The 15420-nt window shown below is 41.4% G+C and overlaps 1 protein-coding gene across 1 annotated transcript in view; it reads right to left on the reverse strand.

Annotated features, from left to right (window-relative positions):
* The window catches only part of nwd2 (NACHT and WD repeat domain containing 2), a 43419-nt gene that overhangs the window by 8007 nt on the left and 19992 nt on the right, over positions 1-15420 (reverse strand). The window contains exons 4-7 of the mRNA XM_022760793.1: positions 14723-14839; positions 3866-4069; positions 2271-2421; positions 68-657 (exon numbers count right to left, since the gene is read on the reverse strand). Of these exons, the coding sequence (XP_022616514.1) occupies positions 68-657; positions 2271-2421; positions 3866-4069; positions 14723-14839 (1062 nt within the window). The remainder of the gene's footprint in view (positions 1-67; positions 658-2270; positions 2422-3865; positions 4070-14722; positions 14840-15420) is intronic.

Raw genomic sequence — 15420 nt, forward strand, 5'->3', positions numbered from 1 at the left:
CTGGGGGTTACACTAAAGCAGAAAGACTTCACCATAACTTTCACATAATCTCTCGCTCATGTCTCACCTCTTTGGCGGCCTCAGACAGCAGCAGTGTCTTTCCAGTGCAGGGTCCGCCGTACACCACCAGAGGGCTCATTCTGCTGCCCTTGGACGGCATAAGATACTCCTGCACGTAATCCAACGACTCGGTCTTGTACTCGTAGAGTGCCGCGTGGGTTTTACAGAGAGACAGGTGCTGCAGGATCTCGTCGTACAAAGGGTCGGTCTCTGTGTCAAAGTTCTGCTGGACCGTGGCCTGGATGATATCCACCATGTCCTCGTAGAATTGCTTACACAGACCCTCCACATAGTGGCTCTCCACCTCTTGGGAGTAGCCCAGCTTCATGTCGCAGTGAGTGACAGAAGAATAGACGCGGAGGTTGGAGGCAGCGACGACCGTTGGGATGAACTCGTCCCGCACCTTCAGAAGGCGTTCGTAGGATTCCTGGTTGCGCATGATGCGGTCACCGCTGACCACGATATCCATGTACCGGGCCATCTCAGGGAGTTTGGCGAAGCGGTCGAAGTTGGAGATCTTGCGAATGTAGCAGACACATTTCCTGAGAAAGGCAGGAGTTTGTTTCCCAAGGGCAAAGTCTAATTCATCCTCCAAGGCTGAAGTAAGAGAAAAAATACAACTCTGTCATATTTTAGGTGAAAAACCATGACTTCTCATTCTTGAATGGTCTAATTGTATAATTTTCCTAAGCAGCTGATAAAGGCCACTGCCGGATTGTAATGTACAACCTGCAACGATAAAAGTCTAACAGATGCAGGATTTAGATTTCATTCAGGAGCAAAGCTGAACAGATTTTAGAAGCCTTTACCCTCCGATTAGATAGATTTCTCTTGAGCCTTATTTAAGAAGAAACAAAGTTGATAAAATCACATAAGCCAGCACTACTGAACTGTATCACAGGCTCCCCCACAAAGAGCTGGCTGACTGAAACTCTGCCAGCATCTCCTGTGTAGTTTTGGTAGCCTGCTAATTAGGTGGGAGAGGTAAAAAAAAAAAGTGTGAAAGGAAAGTTGGGAGTTCCAAGCGACGGCACAACTTCCTCTATACAGTACGACCAGGCACCGCTTAAAGCCCACTGTGCTCAATTAAAGCGCATAAAAACTGCAGCTTCCTGACACAAAAGAGATGCTTCCTTTTCAAGTGAAATTATAAAAGTTGAATGGCAATTACCTAATTAGATTTGTATTACTCATTATTTCTAACATGTAAAAGGCTACAAGCTGTGCCTAGTTTGTAAAACAAGGCCTGTAAAACAAAGACTTGTCATCAGATCCTAAAGGCATATGGCTCAGATCATCTCCCACAATGACAGACTGAGAAAAGGAGATGTCTTGAAAGATTAGTTCAGTGCTGTCCAAACAATTCAGTAATAAATGGCTGACTCCCAAATGGAAAATCTGTTACAAGACAAGAACTCATATGGAGTTTATTGGATCAACCTTACAGAGTGAAAATAAACATTGAGAGGACACGATCAGATGTCAGAGTTGTGCCTGTACATGTTGTAGAGCGGAGGTGTGAAAAAACTGAGAATAACTCTGTTTTGTTGTTTGATCTAATAAGAGAGTTCACAAAGGCCACTTTGGTGAAAATAATTAGCATCTTTCAAGTACCACATTCATGGGAAAATTGTGGTTTTGTAGCAGGCAACACAATACAGCAGGGTTACTCAATAATTAGCCTGATCATAATGAAAATATTGCAAAAATAACATTGAAAAACAGAGTGAAAAGTAATAAATAAAAAGGGGAAGTGTGGTCTTGAAAAGTCACAAAGCAATTTTCTTGAGAAAGAACGTTTGTTTTCTCCTGACATTGTGGATTAATCACCTTGAGCTGAACATACAACATGATCGATCAATCACTGTCACCTGCTGAGCTGACAGATCCTGACTGCATCTCATCTCTCGTTATCAATTTTGTAAGTAGATGACAGTCTAAACAAGCGTCACACATTTAAAAGACAGCCTTGTTATTTTCCCCATTTAAGGTGGAAATGTTACATCGACTAATCAGCTACTTGTTTATCAAAAAAAAGGCCAAATAATATTTTTTTAACACAGAAATCAATAATTAATTTCAAAAGCCAACTAGAAACCCAGGAAGACAGAAGTGAGCTGCTAAGGCGAGTTTCAACTTCAAAAGAATTAATTATTTATTATATGACATGAAAATGTGACAGAGAAAGAAAAAGTAGTCGTGAAACTGACCAGAGCAGAGGAATTTCTTGGCCTGAGCGCTCTTCATGGTCCCCTTCTCCTGAAGCTGCAGCACTGCCGTTCGGAAGATCCTCTTGATCTCCTCCGACACATTCCTCCAGGCCTTGTCATTCTTGGTCTTGGCTGCGCTGCTTGACTCCATCTAAGCAGAACAGGGGGCAGGGAGAGGACAGTCTGACTTTACAGTAGGATGGAGGACTCCCGTCATGTACAGAGGGAGTCTTATCGGTCTGGGTTTTTGTAGGTACTGTGCAGATACAAACAGTAACAAAGCAGATTTTGTTCTGTGTGTGATGTAAGAAACACCAATTTAGACTGACTGTGTGAGCTGACCACATACTAGAGGATAATTGGGCAGATTTTGGGTCTGATTGGCTCCTCCTGACAATTGCAGGGACAATCAAGGCTGGTCTGAACCGATTATCTATCCAAATGAATCTGTAGTGTGAGAGATTTACAGACACACTCTTAATGTTACAGACTGGATCAGAGTCTCCCTGATTTCAAATCATTAATATTAAACATTTTTTGATATTTTACGACTTGAAATCCTGTAGTGCGAGACAGAATCCTGCAGCCAATGAGAGTGAGTTGACCAGGACGTATCACCAACCGGATTTCGTGCACTAAAAATAAAACTTTATTTTGCTGATTGCATCTTCATTCTTTCTCATATTTTGTTTTTCAGCACAAATCACACACCAGCTGACGGTGACGGTCTGCCCCCATGTTTGTTTTACTCTGAAGTCACAATTGATCACACAAGTTTCTGTGAGTTCCCAAGTCACTGGAATCATCACTCTGAAATTGTTTAGTATAATTTTAGTTGTGTGATCCGGTGCCTTTATGTAATCATCTGGGGTGTGCGTTCTTATGATTTAAATTTGTTTTTAAAATTGGTGAAGGATTTGACAATCCTCTAGTGTGCACCAAACCGTAAGTAGACAGAAAATCTGTTTTTTAAATCAACTGGTAGAAATTTACAGGCATGATTGATTCCTGATTTGATTTGTGATTTTATTACATTGTCTGAGATCTTGCATGCTTAAGTGTGTTAAAGTGCTACACCAGCCAACATGATATAGTTTTTATCACTTAAGTGAAAGCCAAGGCAACATTATCATGCAGTTTTTAAGAAAACGCCATATTTTATTACCTCTATAAAGTTATGGACAAGATAAGAAGTTGGAATGCAGAAGCTAAACTGCTTTATCTAAAAGTAACTGTGCTGACAGAATTATTGTTAAATGACTTTATGAGGTCCTTTGCAAGTAATACTAAAACTTTTTCCCCCTTATTTGGCAAACATTAAAGTACAAGACTTCTAAAGGGTTCAAGAGCTGCCTGAATCAAAACAACTTTGCTCAGAAACAGAAAAAACAAAGCTGGTTTTCCTCTCTTTATGTGCATATAAAATGTTCCTCAAGGAGGAGTAAATTCATGGACCACAGAGCTCAAGGACAAGAATCCGTTATCAACACTGTCAACAACCTGCTTACAGTAAGTGAAGTTATGAAAAATAACACATCTGTCAGTACTGGGGTTTAAAAGTGTCTTATATAGGTCAGCTGGTCAGTTGGACTTACAGAGTTCTGGTAGTTCTTAAGCATTTGGGCTTTAGGTTTGAGGTAGTATGCGGGTGGCACAGAGTTTTCATCCCTGCAGTACCACTCTTCCAAGATGTGTGTGTCCAGCCCTGCCTCCACAGCTGCATCCAAGATCATCTCAAACTCTGCTGATTCCACCTCCCCCGGCACTCGGATGCTGCCGTACTTTTCTCCCACCAGACCCTGAGGCAAGGAAGGAAGAAGCAAGAAAAGAAAATGTATAGAGGGCAGGGAAGGTGAGAAAGAGAGACAGGAAGTGTTTATCATCATTATCTTTCAAAGAGTTTTAGGGCTCTATTTTTTGGACCAGTGGCGCAGGGTGAACAGTTGAATCAATGATGCACACAGTGCGACTTATTTAAGGCAATTTCAGCGCCACAGGCACATTTGTGGTGCAGTCAGGACATCTAGCAGCTAGTTTGTGACATCAGGGATGTACAGTAGCTGCCACCACAGTCCCAACACCGTGAGGACTGCAGTGCATCCTAACAGCTTTGTCTTGAATGGAAATGACTTCAGTCACATATGTACAGCGGAAATAGAAAATGTTGCACCTCTTTGCCCAAGTAGGAACATCCATGTTTGCGGTGAGTGGTAAAAATAACAAATGTGCGCAAGCAAGAATAAACCCGTGCTTGTTCAGTGAAAATGCCACCTGCCTGCCGTACATCACATACACAGCACAACATAATGGTGTGTAAAAGACAGAAAGGAGAAATTAAAGCTGAGGGTGGATGAGTAAGGAGTAAGGCCTCATTCTCATTTCACAGTTTTGATATGAGGAGTAAGAGAAAGTAAATAAAGTAAAATGTTGCTGTATGTATTTTAGAAGTGAACTGGTGTTGAGAAGAGAGAAACAAAGAGGAAGAAACTTATTTGCATGAACCCCTTGTGCCCATCAAGTGTTGTTAACCCATCCTGGTTAATCACCATCATCAAAACACTTCAGGAGCTGAGTGTTAATTGTAAATGTCTGAAGTTTAAAATAGAAGAGAACAAAGAATAAAGTGGGACTCACTTTGTGCCCTTTTACTCTTTGACAACCACTCAAGCATCGGTGTTCATCCCCCTGTCTCACTGACAGCATCGCTCTCATCTCACACACGTTGTCTAAACACACACATTGGCCTTGACGAACTTACAAATTAATCAAAAATTGGCAAAATGATTTACATTAGGAAATATCTAATCAAACTTTAAGCAAACAAGATTACAAATCTGACCAAACATCCAGTGCAAGCTTTCGGGACTTATCCGGGGCTATGCAGACATTCTGGTCGGTACCACACGAGCACAGAGGTTCAGCACAAATCCCCCCCTCATAAATCTTTGTGTTCAGTAAGAAAAAGCAGATTTGTTCTGCTGCTGCACAGCAAATGTTTGAATGACACACTGTTATGTAAAATCCACAGCCTCGGCCAAATTTCCTAATGCTCAGTAATCAGTAGTATTAAGAGAATGAGCAGATTTGCTTTATATATATATAGAACAGATGGGACTGTTTTTAAAAAAGACATTAATGCATTCATTAAAGGGAGGTATGTTTACATGTGAGAATACGACTGTGAAATTTGATTTAAGTGCGCTTCTGTGTTATAAGAAAAGGATATTATCATCACAATCACTGCCTTCCTCATCATCATCATCAGTCTTACATACCAAAGCCAACAACGACAATCTCTCTGCACAATCTCTTTAGTCAGAAACCAGAACACTCAGCATAGTAGCTGCATAATTAGGCATTATCATATTAAATGGTGGCTTTTTCATGCCACTATTATTTCTCACTCCACGTGGCGTATCTACCATAAGCTCCAATGAGTCTACTTTTTTCCCCTCAGCATCTATGCACACACCAATTCAATACCATCGGAAATGATCAGGACCATTTACTGGCACGGCTCATGATGTGCTCTATCAATCATAGTCGAGGACAACAAGAGCAAAAAAAAAAGAAAAGAAAAAGAAATCACTGGAGACCCTCCTCTACATGACCAGCTGATCTTTACTCCATGTGTTGTAATTCACATGCAGCTAAGGCCTCGGGGCGAAAGATGCAGAGCGAGTGAGGGACACGCCAAATGACTGTGAGCTCCGATGAGCAGGAAAACTACGTTTGTATGCTCAAGGCAATGACGCTTCAAAGCCACTCCATGTTGGACTCCTCGTTCCCTTGGCATTCGCAGTGGGAACAGATGCAGAGAACAAGCAGAATCAGATGATGGCATGTGGCATGGTCTGTAGGACGGCCTACTCTCAAAACCCACAAATGCCTGTGCTAGATTCATTTATATTCACAGAGTTTTGTGTCCATGTTGCACAAATTTGGTACCAAAGGTTCACGTTACAGCATCTTTTGGATCTAGAAAATAGCTTCTACGTCCAGTATCAGTTGTTCTGGAGGAGGAGGTGTCACTTGCAAGGTTGGCTATTACGTTTTGGATACAAACTCACTCTTCGTTTTCATGTATCATTACATAAGCATTTCGCTGACACTCTTATTCAGTGAAACAGTAGAATAAATGAGTGTAACCGGCACCGAAAAGCAAGTTTAAAGTCCAAAGACAAAGGATCAGATAGTAGGTTAAAAGATATAGTTCTGCTAGGTAATGAATGAATAAACTCTTGAGAACATGTCCAACAAAGCAAGATGCCTAATGAGAAAAGAATGCAATTGAAGAACAAAACAAGAGCTGAGGATATCTAAAACACAGAAACAATATAAATAACAAATAGAGGAAGAAAGTTGGGATTTCCCCTGTGTTTAATGCTTTGTGCTCTCTACCTGCCAAAATAAATAGCTAAGTAGGGCAGGTAGCTCGCTATCTTTACTTGTGATTGATAGGAAAGGTCACAAGCTGGATTCGAGCCCAAAATGTTTCCAGTGACAGGTGTACGTTTTAGCTCAGGGTACTTCAAAAGAAATATTTAACTGCCTTATTTTTTGACAGTTGCTTTCAAAACATGAGATCTCATTGGGATAAATTGTGATCTAAAGGATTCGTGCTTGTCAGGAGTTTCATACTTGTGCAGCATGTGTGCAGGTCACTGTGATAACAGGGGCAGAATTACCACTCGAAGCAATGGCTTCGTTATTTCAGATAGAAGTAAATAAAGGCAGTGTTTATTTTTCAGCTGTCATTAGCAGATTTCATCAGTTGTAGCTCACGTTCGCTCCATGAATTGGTAGAAAACTATGACTTTTTAATGACTCATTGTGCAAGTGTGATTTTAAATGCATAAATACAACCTTTTAAAATGTTTCAGTGAAATAAGAGAATGTAACTTCATTTTCAGCATTTTCTGGAGCTCATTCCACCTGTATGCAGCAGGGTATTTGAACCCAGTTTTTCCAAGTTCAGTGTGAACACGGGGTACAGCTAAAGTTTAAATGTCCTGACATTGTAAGCGCTGTATTTAAATGTACCTACACAGCAGAGGTAACTGGGCAGTTTTTGCAGTAGAGCCTTATAAATAAAGAGCATACAATGTTGCTCCCTTTTGTTTTGTTAAGAAGGATATGGAAACATTTAGGATTTTAACAAAACTTTGTTTAGCTGCTCAGCTTACATACTTAGGCTTTTGGATGAGGACTTACCAGTGTGTTAGGTTAACGTAATACCATCTTGACCAACATTTGGTCGGGTTAAAAGGGCAGGACAAAGCTACTGACATTAGCCGACACGCTGATAAAGTAGCTTCGAGAAGCAGCTACACAATAGATGTCCTATTATGAACAGGGCTTTTTTTTGTTTTTTTTAACATAACCTGAGACCCCACAAAATGATATTTAATGACAAATTTGTGCAGTGATTGGACAATCACTATTTTAGGGAGGGGCTCAGTGGATGGTCAATTATTGTATTTAATGTATTGTATATACATTCATCCATTCCACATGGATAATGCCATGGGAATTAAATTAACTAACTAACTAGCTATTTTAGCTACGACAGCCTACAAACAAGTAACACGACTGCTTAGGGACACATTAGAGCTAAGAACCTGTGAAGAGACAGATTCTCCAGTCACTGGGATTTCCTACAGGTCACCTCATTCACCTGCTTTAGATGGCCCTCTATGACTCATGGTGCTGCAGTGATGTGTCAGTAGAGGATGGAGGCCTAAGCTGAACTACAGTAATGCAGAGAGAGAGAGAGAGAGAGAGACGTATAGTGAGAGTGAGAGAGAGAGAGAGAGAGAGAGAGAGAGAGCAGGGAGAACAGTCACTCTCCAAGTTGCTGACAAAGTCTCTGTCAGCTTGCCTTGCGGTGATATAGCAGGATGAATTTTATGTGTGTGTGTGTGTGTGTGTGTGTGTGTTGAGATAGAGATTAGGATAAAACCAACTGGTGTTTCCCATCAAAATCAGGTGTTCAAATGCTAACACACACACACACACACACACACACACACACACACACACACACACACACACACACACACACACACACACACACACACACACACACACACACACACACACACACTCACATTCACACCACTTCACCCTTGTGTGTAATCTACTGTCACGTCTGTCATCCACTTGACTTACCAAAGCCAAACTGTAAAAAATGTCCAAATATTTCCCGGGTGGTTTTAACACCCCTGTCTTAGCCAGAGAGCAGGCCTGGAATGAGGCCATCTAAAGTGGATTACAGCACAGCAGCTGACAGGCTAGAACTTCACTCCTATGTGTATGTGTGTGTTCATGTACAGTCTGTGTGTGTCTCTCTTTTGAGAGGGGACCAAGGGGTTGCAGTAGTTCTTATTACACTTCAGCAGCCGCAGGTGCAAGAAACATAGGAGGCTAAAGTGACAATAGCAAAGCAGATGGGGGGCCAAATGCAATTCCAGTTTTAGCTGCATTCCGCTGCCTCCCTCCCTCCTCCCTCCTCTGGGCTTTTCATCCTTGGACGGGGTTTTATACTCTGACTAAGTGCACTTTATCTGATGAGCCAGTTGGGAGAGGCAACTAAGATATTATACGCAGCAACAGCATGAATCAACCAATCAATCACTAACGCAGTCAATCAATCAATGAAACACACAGTCAACTGTTCTGATATTTGCTGTATAAGCTTTGGCACTGCAGAGAGAAAAAGGGAAAATATTTAATTTTCAGTTACATGCACACTCACTCACAGCGCAGTGTTTAACTCAGTAGCAAAACCAATTCCATACTACATACAGTATACTCTAATTGTATTGATATACTGTTTTTTCAGTAAACAAGACGTCAATGTAGACTATAGTTTTGTACAAACACAAAACAATGCAATGATTCAAGACAGTACACTGTTTTGTTACTGTAAATTCTCACAAGGTCAGCAAATGTGTATTCATCCACTGCTAAATCTAGTCCTGAAAGATTACTCCTGTTTGAGTAATGTTTCCTAAACACTACCATGCGCAGCTTTTTTTTAGGAAATGAATGAACCTTTTATAAAAAACAATCCTGTTTTAAAGATTTACATCTTCAGTAGGAATAAATAGGCTTTGAATGCTGTATGGAAGTCAGAAGTATGACTAGATGAACTGACACTATGTTGGTTTTGGTCTTTTCATGGGATTTATTGACTATGAGAATAATACACAATAACGTTAACCTTATAGTTAAAACATACAGATAAAGAAAGGTGTTTAAAAGCAAGTGAATTTAGTATGCATGGAGACTCCGGTTTGAACACTATTTGTCAAAACGTTCATACATTGCATGGATTTACAGCAAAAGCTTCAGAGTGACTGTGATGCAACATTTGAATATGAGCAATCTCTGCACAAGCAATACAGACAGACACAATTCCCAACATCAAATGAGCACCTCTTTTTGTTGAATTCTTGCAAGTTTCCTTCTTTGCTGAATTCTTGACTCCCAAGTATTTGGTATGCCGATCAATTTGCACTAAGGATGAGAGCGTAAAGCCAGTCTAACCTATCACATTAGCAGTTACATCATGTTAACTGAATGGAGGAGCAGCAGAGAGAAAATAAGAGCTACAGTATCCTCAACTATCCTCTTACATCCAGTAAACCTGCTACATGGCCCAGACAAGTGGAAACAAAGAGCTGCAAAACTGGATGAGGGTCTGCATACTGTTTGCCGATACGCGTCCTTGAGGCATTTATCAAGTTTTAGTGTTTTTTACATGAGGGAATTTGAGACTGTTGGAGAGCAGAGGAGAGGTGAGGAAAGAAGAAGGGAGGGAAAAAAGAAAAGAAAAAAAAAAAACAGTCATGGCTCATTGTCATGCTTAATCTCCGGGTCAATGACACCATCACCATGCCAACCCCTGCTATTGCTATGGAAACCAGCTTTATTGGATCGACAGGTTAGAGAAAAGCCCCCCTCACCCAGGTGTGGTGTGGTGTGTGTGTTCACTGCCGCCTGTCTTGTATTCAGCAGTGCCCTTTGAAAGACACTTGCTGCAACTGACTCTTAGTCATAAAGAAAGACTGACATGTCCAATAAAAAGCTGGTTATATAACAATTGACTCTCTCTGTTTTTATGAACTAAGACAACTCTAAACCTTGATGGTCACACACTCCTGCTAGATGAAAAGAACTTGCTTTTATAGCAATAACAAGGTTGAGATGAAGAGTCCTTACATAGAGGTTACAAAACAGAAATACATAAAAGAGATAAGGACTAGACGAGATATCTAAAGCTATTATTTTGATACTGAATAACAGGAGGGACTTCACAGCCCTGAATGATTCATGGAGGTGAATGAGGAGAGTAGTAAGAGGTTTCCAGTTGTTGCACAGATCCTCTGTGGCAGCAGGAAACACACCTACACTACGCATGTCAACCCTGTCTCTCTGTTTCCTCTGTAGTGTTTCTAAGGAACCTGTTCTTCCCTCCTCGAACTCCCATCCTGCCCTTTTCTCACCACCTCCCCCTCTATTTATCTCTCCTCTTCTCTCTGATACAAGCACATCACACCCCCTGTATTCTTCTGTTTCATCCACTTTCTCCCCTCTGATCCATGCACTGGGCTCTGTGACAGTTGTTGTTGTGGGCTTCAGACCCCCAGAGCAGCTTCTCTTTGAAGTCTCCGTACAGCCATGTGGTTGTGTGTATATGTGCACTATGTGTGCATGCATGTTAGCTGGGGTGACAGTTGTGCAGCAGCATTTGAGGTGGGCACCTGAGTGGGTGAAGGTGATGATAAATGGTGTGTTGAGACCAGCATGGCTGCATGTCCACTAAGGTTTGAAAGAGACCGAAACAAGAAAGAAAATGAGGGAAACGAAAGCACAGGAGAGACCATATACACACAACACACACACAACCTTACACGCACGGTGTGAAACCTACTGTATGTTGTTGCAGAAACAACAAGACCCTAAATTCTGCTGACATTTTGCCCATCCTTACATATATATATCTAGGTCTACCACCCTGTAGAAATAAACAATGGTATTCCGAAGATGGCCCAGACAACCTAGAACTGTCATGATCGAGGATCCAAGTCCCTGATCAAAGGATCGGCCGCCACCGTTGCCGCTTGGAGCACCCCAGTCCTGGAAACAGGGCCAGCCAGCCTGTGTGGCGACGACGGGGAACCAGGCTGCAGGGAGCGCAGCAGCTGGCTCTGACATGTCTGAATGGGACTTAATTCTGCGGAGCTATTGTGGGCTCCTCAGCAAAAAAAATCCTGTATTCACCACCGAGAGCAGAGCATTAGAATATGCCATTAAAGATTTAACCAGCCAGATGGGGAGGACGTGCACCATAGATGCATGTGTGTGTCTCTGGAGTATGTGGGTGTGTAGAGGGGTGTAAAGAGTCTGTATCACCCAGCATTAGAGTAAACCCCAGCTGATTCTCAATCTCATGACAGAGAAAATGCCTCAGGTCAAGATGCTCTGTTTGTATGTGTGGGTGTGTGTTTGGAAGCAGGAGAGAGAAAGAAAGGTGAATCAGAGGGAGAAAGAACAAAGAGCTGGAAAAGTGTGTGTGTGTCTGTGTGTCTGTGTGTCTGTGTGTGTGTGTACCTGAGTTTGTGTGCATTTACTTTCCCTCAGTGTGTTGTCTGGTATTGCTTGGGGTCAGTTGGGGTTAAGATGGTGAAATTGCAGCAGGGACAGAGGGCGGCGAAGCTGATGGGAATGAATGAAATCAGTGCGGCGTGTACAACACCACAGCAAACAGCAAGCCAGCAGCAAAAAAAGGGGGAGGCTGTGTCACTTCTTTTTACCTCAGATCTGTTCATTTCAACCCCGTTTAGCCTGATTGAGCTTATACTGTACAGCCCCAGACCACATACAATGTCTCATTGGGCTTTAGAGGCCATGACATCAAGTTTCACAATGCAGTCTAAAAGTTTAACACAACTCCTGGACTGCCAACACTAACAGCAATCAACTGTTCAAAGTGCTGGGCTCAGTACCAAGGTACCCAGGCAGGATCTGTAACAAATACTCCTGTAAGATGTGGCAAGAAATATTCTTCTTCACCATATATGACAACAACATTTCACATACAATATATATGTATGTATTTTATGGCAACTTTTATGCAAAGTGTTGTATACCAGGCAGAAAAATCATGCAGGCTGCTACAGTCACATGACAAACTCTACTCCCTGCAACACATATCCAACACACCTTTTGGTGGGGGATGGTCTGTTCAAGCTGTTAGTGCCCCGCCTACTTTTTTGAGGTGCAACCACACCTGCTAACTTTGCTGCTAACACTAGTGCTAGTGCTGCTGCAGTTAATAAAAAAGCATTTCATAAGAAAGCATGCTTGTTAACACTGATTATGTGGCTTTAAGGCAGCTTTAACAGAACATTACTGCTTGCCCTGCACTGCCTCGACCTCTGTTGGTGTTTCCTGATTGTCTTCATCAATTGTTTGTCATGCCCACTCTGGACTAGAGATGCCATTTTAAGCCAAAGACGGTTTTCCTATTTGTGATGACTCTGCTTGGGACAGTGGAAACTGCCACAGTTTTTCACTGAGGTAAGTTAAATTTTTTGCTTGGGCTAACTTATGTGAGCTGATGTGCTGGCTCTGTTTAGTGGTGTGTTATATACTGTGTGCTTGGTGAGAGCAGTAGCTTCTGCAACAGTGCTGCCTGTGTTACTGCTTCACTGCAGATCTGTTTTGTGGATTATGTCATATTTCTGCTACACTGTTACCCTCTATCTACTTTTCTGTTGATTGTAAATGAGTTAACATGTGGTGTGAGTTCATTTGCTTTTATTGTTGTTTGGCTCGTGCTTTATGACGCTTTCTTGCAAAATACGATGCTCACTTTGACAACACAAGCTTAACCTGGGGACCTTCCATAAGCTTGTTTCAGATCTTTCAAGCACATATCTCCTTACCTGCAGATGGAGTTTTCTTAGTTGTCATGGACATGGCATAATACGCATGTTTGACTATTATGAGGCTGTATTGGTATATTGGAATCACTAAGTTAGCTTAGTGATTCCACATAATGGCTGGTGTCAGAGTCTGCATCTAATGTAGTTGTTAGGGGGTGAGTTTATTATTGTCCCGTCCCAAACTCTGCCGTGCTGAGGCTGGTGTATTCTCGTGAGGAGCCTGGAGCCTGGAAGCAAAGTATCAACTGTGCACATACTTTGAATTTACATAATTATGTATATCTTTCCCATGTGAGTGCAGTGAAAAATGTATATTTTCAGATTAGATCAAAACCAGTGTCAGAATTTGGCAGTGGAATATGGTCACTTCTTTTTGTTTCTCACGCACTGTTACCTGATAGAAGACTGTTTCTGGAATGAGAGACACTGGCCTGAAATAAGGAGCATCACTCTGCTACAAATAAACTGGAATGGATTAAGATGCAGATTTTTTTTTGTTTGTTTTGTTTTGTTTTGTTTGTCATAGAGAACTTGTAAATGAGAGAAGCAGGAGGAGGCAGAGCATACAGGGTGGGAGAAGGAAATACAAAACTCAGTCTGGGGAAGGAGATTATGCTCCCTGGAGACCAGGGCTCCTGTCCTACCCATAATGCATTACCCCTCCCTGTGATCTCTCACCTCAATTTCAACCTCTAGAAACGGATCTGTTCCATTTGAATAATTCACCATCAATTTCTCTTCCCGTCGTCTTCGTCTCTTCACTCCTGTCTTCACCCTTTCCTTTCCTCGTGCCTGACTTTTTTATGTGGCCTAAAATTATCTAAAAAAGATCACTGAAATGTCAGCCGTAATTACGCTTCATGCCACTCTCTCTCTCCTTGCAGAGGTCTTCACATAACTCATTCACACAAGTGTAATTTTAGCTTTCCATGGATTTTCAGTGTTTTAAAGTATACTTGCCCAAGCTTTTTGATGGAGCGTCTTCGTCACATTTGTCAAGTCGTTTAAATTTTGCTGCCGTACATATGCTGTTTACTATTCTCTAACACGAGTACGGCCCCTCTGTCGACTGAGCATGTTAAAAAAAGACATGAAAGAGGTCTCTAGAGTGTATACTTGTCAAAAGCTGCCACAAAAGGACTTGAAAAGCTACTGTAACTCTTGTCGTTTCTGTGTCACTTTTCGAATGTGACCAAGACAGGACTTACAAAAAGACAGATCTGCATGAAAAACGTGATTTCATTATTATCAGGTAGTTTCTCAGTGTTATTACATCTTCGAAAGCACAGCCTGAGAACAGACCAGTCTTAAAGCCATATAATGAGATAGGGAGGGAAGGTGGGAGAAACCGAAGCAGACACAGATTTAAACTGATTTTCTACTTATTATTTAAAGTGTGGACACACAGAGATGTGAATTTAGATAACATCCAAACAGACCCGTATAATCCGTTACACGTCTAATTTAACTGTAATCCATGCAGCGTGTAATACTCACAACAAAACACGGTCCCGCTGAAGTCTTCAGACATTCCTCCAGGAGCTTCATTCTCAGTCGCTGCAACTCTGGACTGTCCCACTCCTCTGGATCTACGCCCCAGTACAGGTCCACCACCTGGAAACACACACAAATATAGTGTTATGTCAGCATATTTTCAGGAGAGCAACAAAAAAAACCCATAAAATGTAAGCAGCATAGCTAACTCATAGTAGAAACTGTGTTATACATCTCTAAATAGAAAAGTTTTTCTTGTCTTTTGTGAAATAGTTCAACAATAGAAGAGAATAAATAGCACAAACACCTTCTGCAGTTCAGAATAAGCAAATGATGGAGCTTTTTTTAAAAACAGGGTTATACGCTTGCTTTACAGAGGGAATTTGCTGTTGTAGAAAACACCTGAAGACATGTATTTTTCTCCTGCAAAAGCCTTTTTTTATAGTAATTGTCAAGCTTGCAAACATATTATTGTTTCATCACAACCAAATACAGAGTGATCTGTTTCTGTGCACACAACGAAATGTAATGAACTTGATTGAGAAAAAAGCAGAAAATCATTTAAACAGAGATACAATGTATTTAAGGGAATTTAAGGAAAACCGATGCCAAGGTTTAATTAAATAAAAGCAAAACGGCTGAGGATCAGTAGACTTAATCTATATTGCCTCTAATTTCAGTTGAACTAAAGCCATCACTGT

This window comes from Seriola dumerili, unplaced genomic scaffold, assembly GCF_002260705.1.
Source record: "Seriola dumerili isolate Sdu_G_001 unplaced genomic scaffold, Sdu_1.0 BDQW01000362.1, whole genome shotgun sequence".
In the NCBI taxonomy this organism is placed as follows: Eukaryota; Metazoa; Chordata; class Actinopteri; order Carangiformes; family Carangidae; genus Seriola; species Seriola dumerili.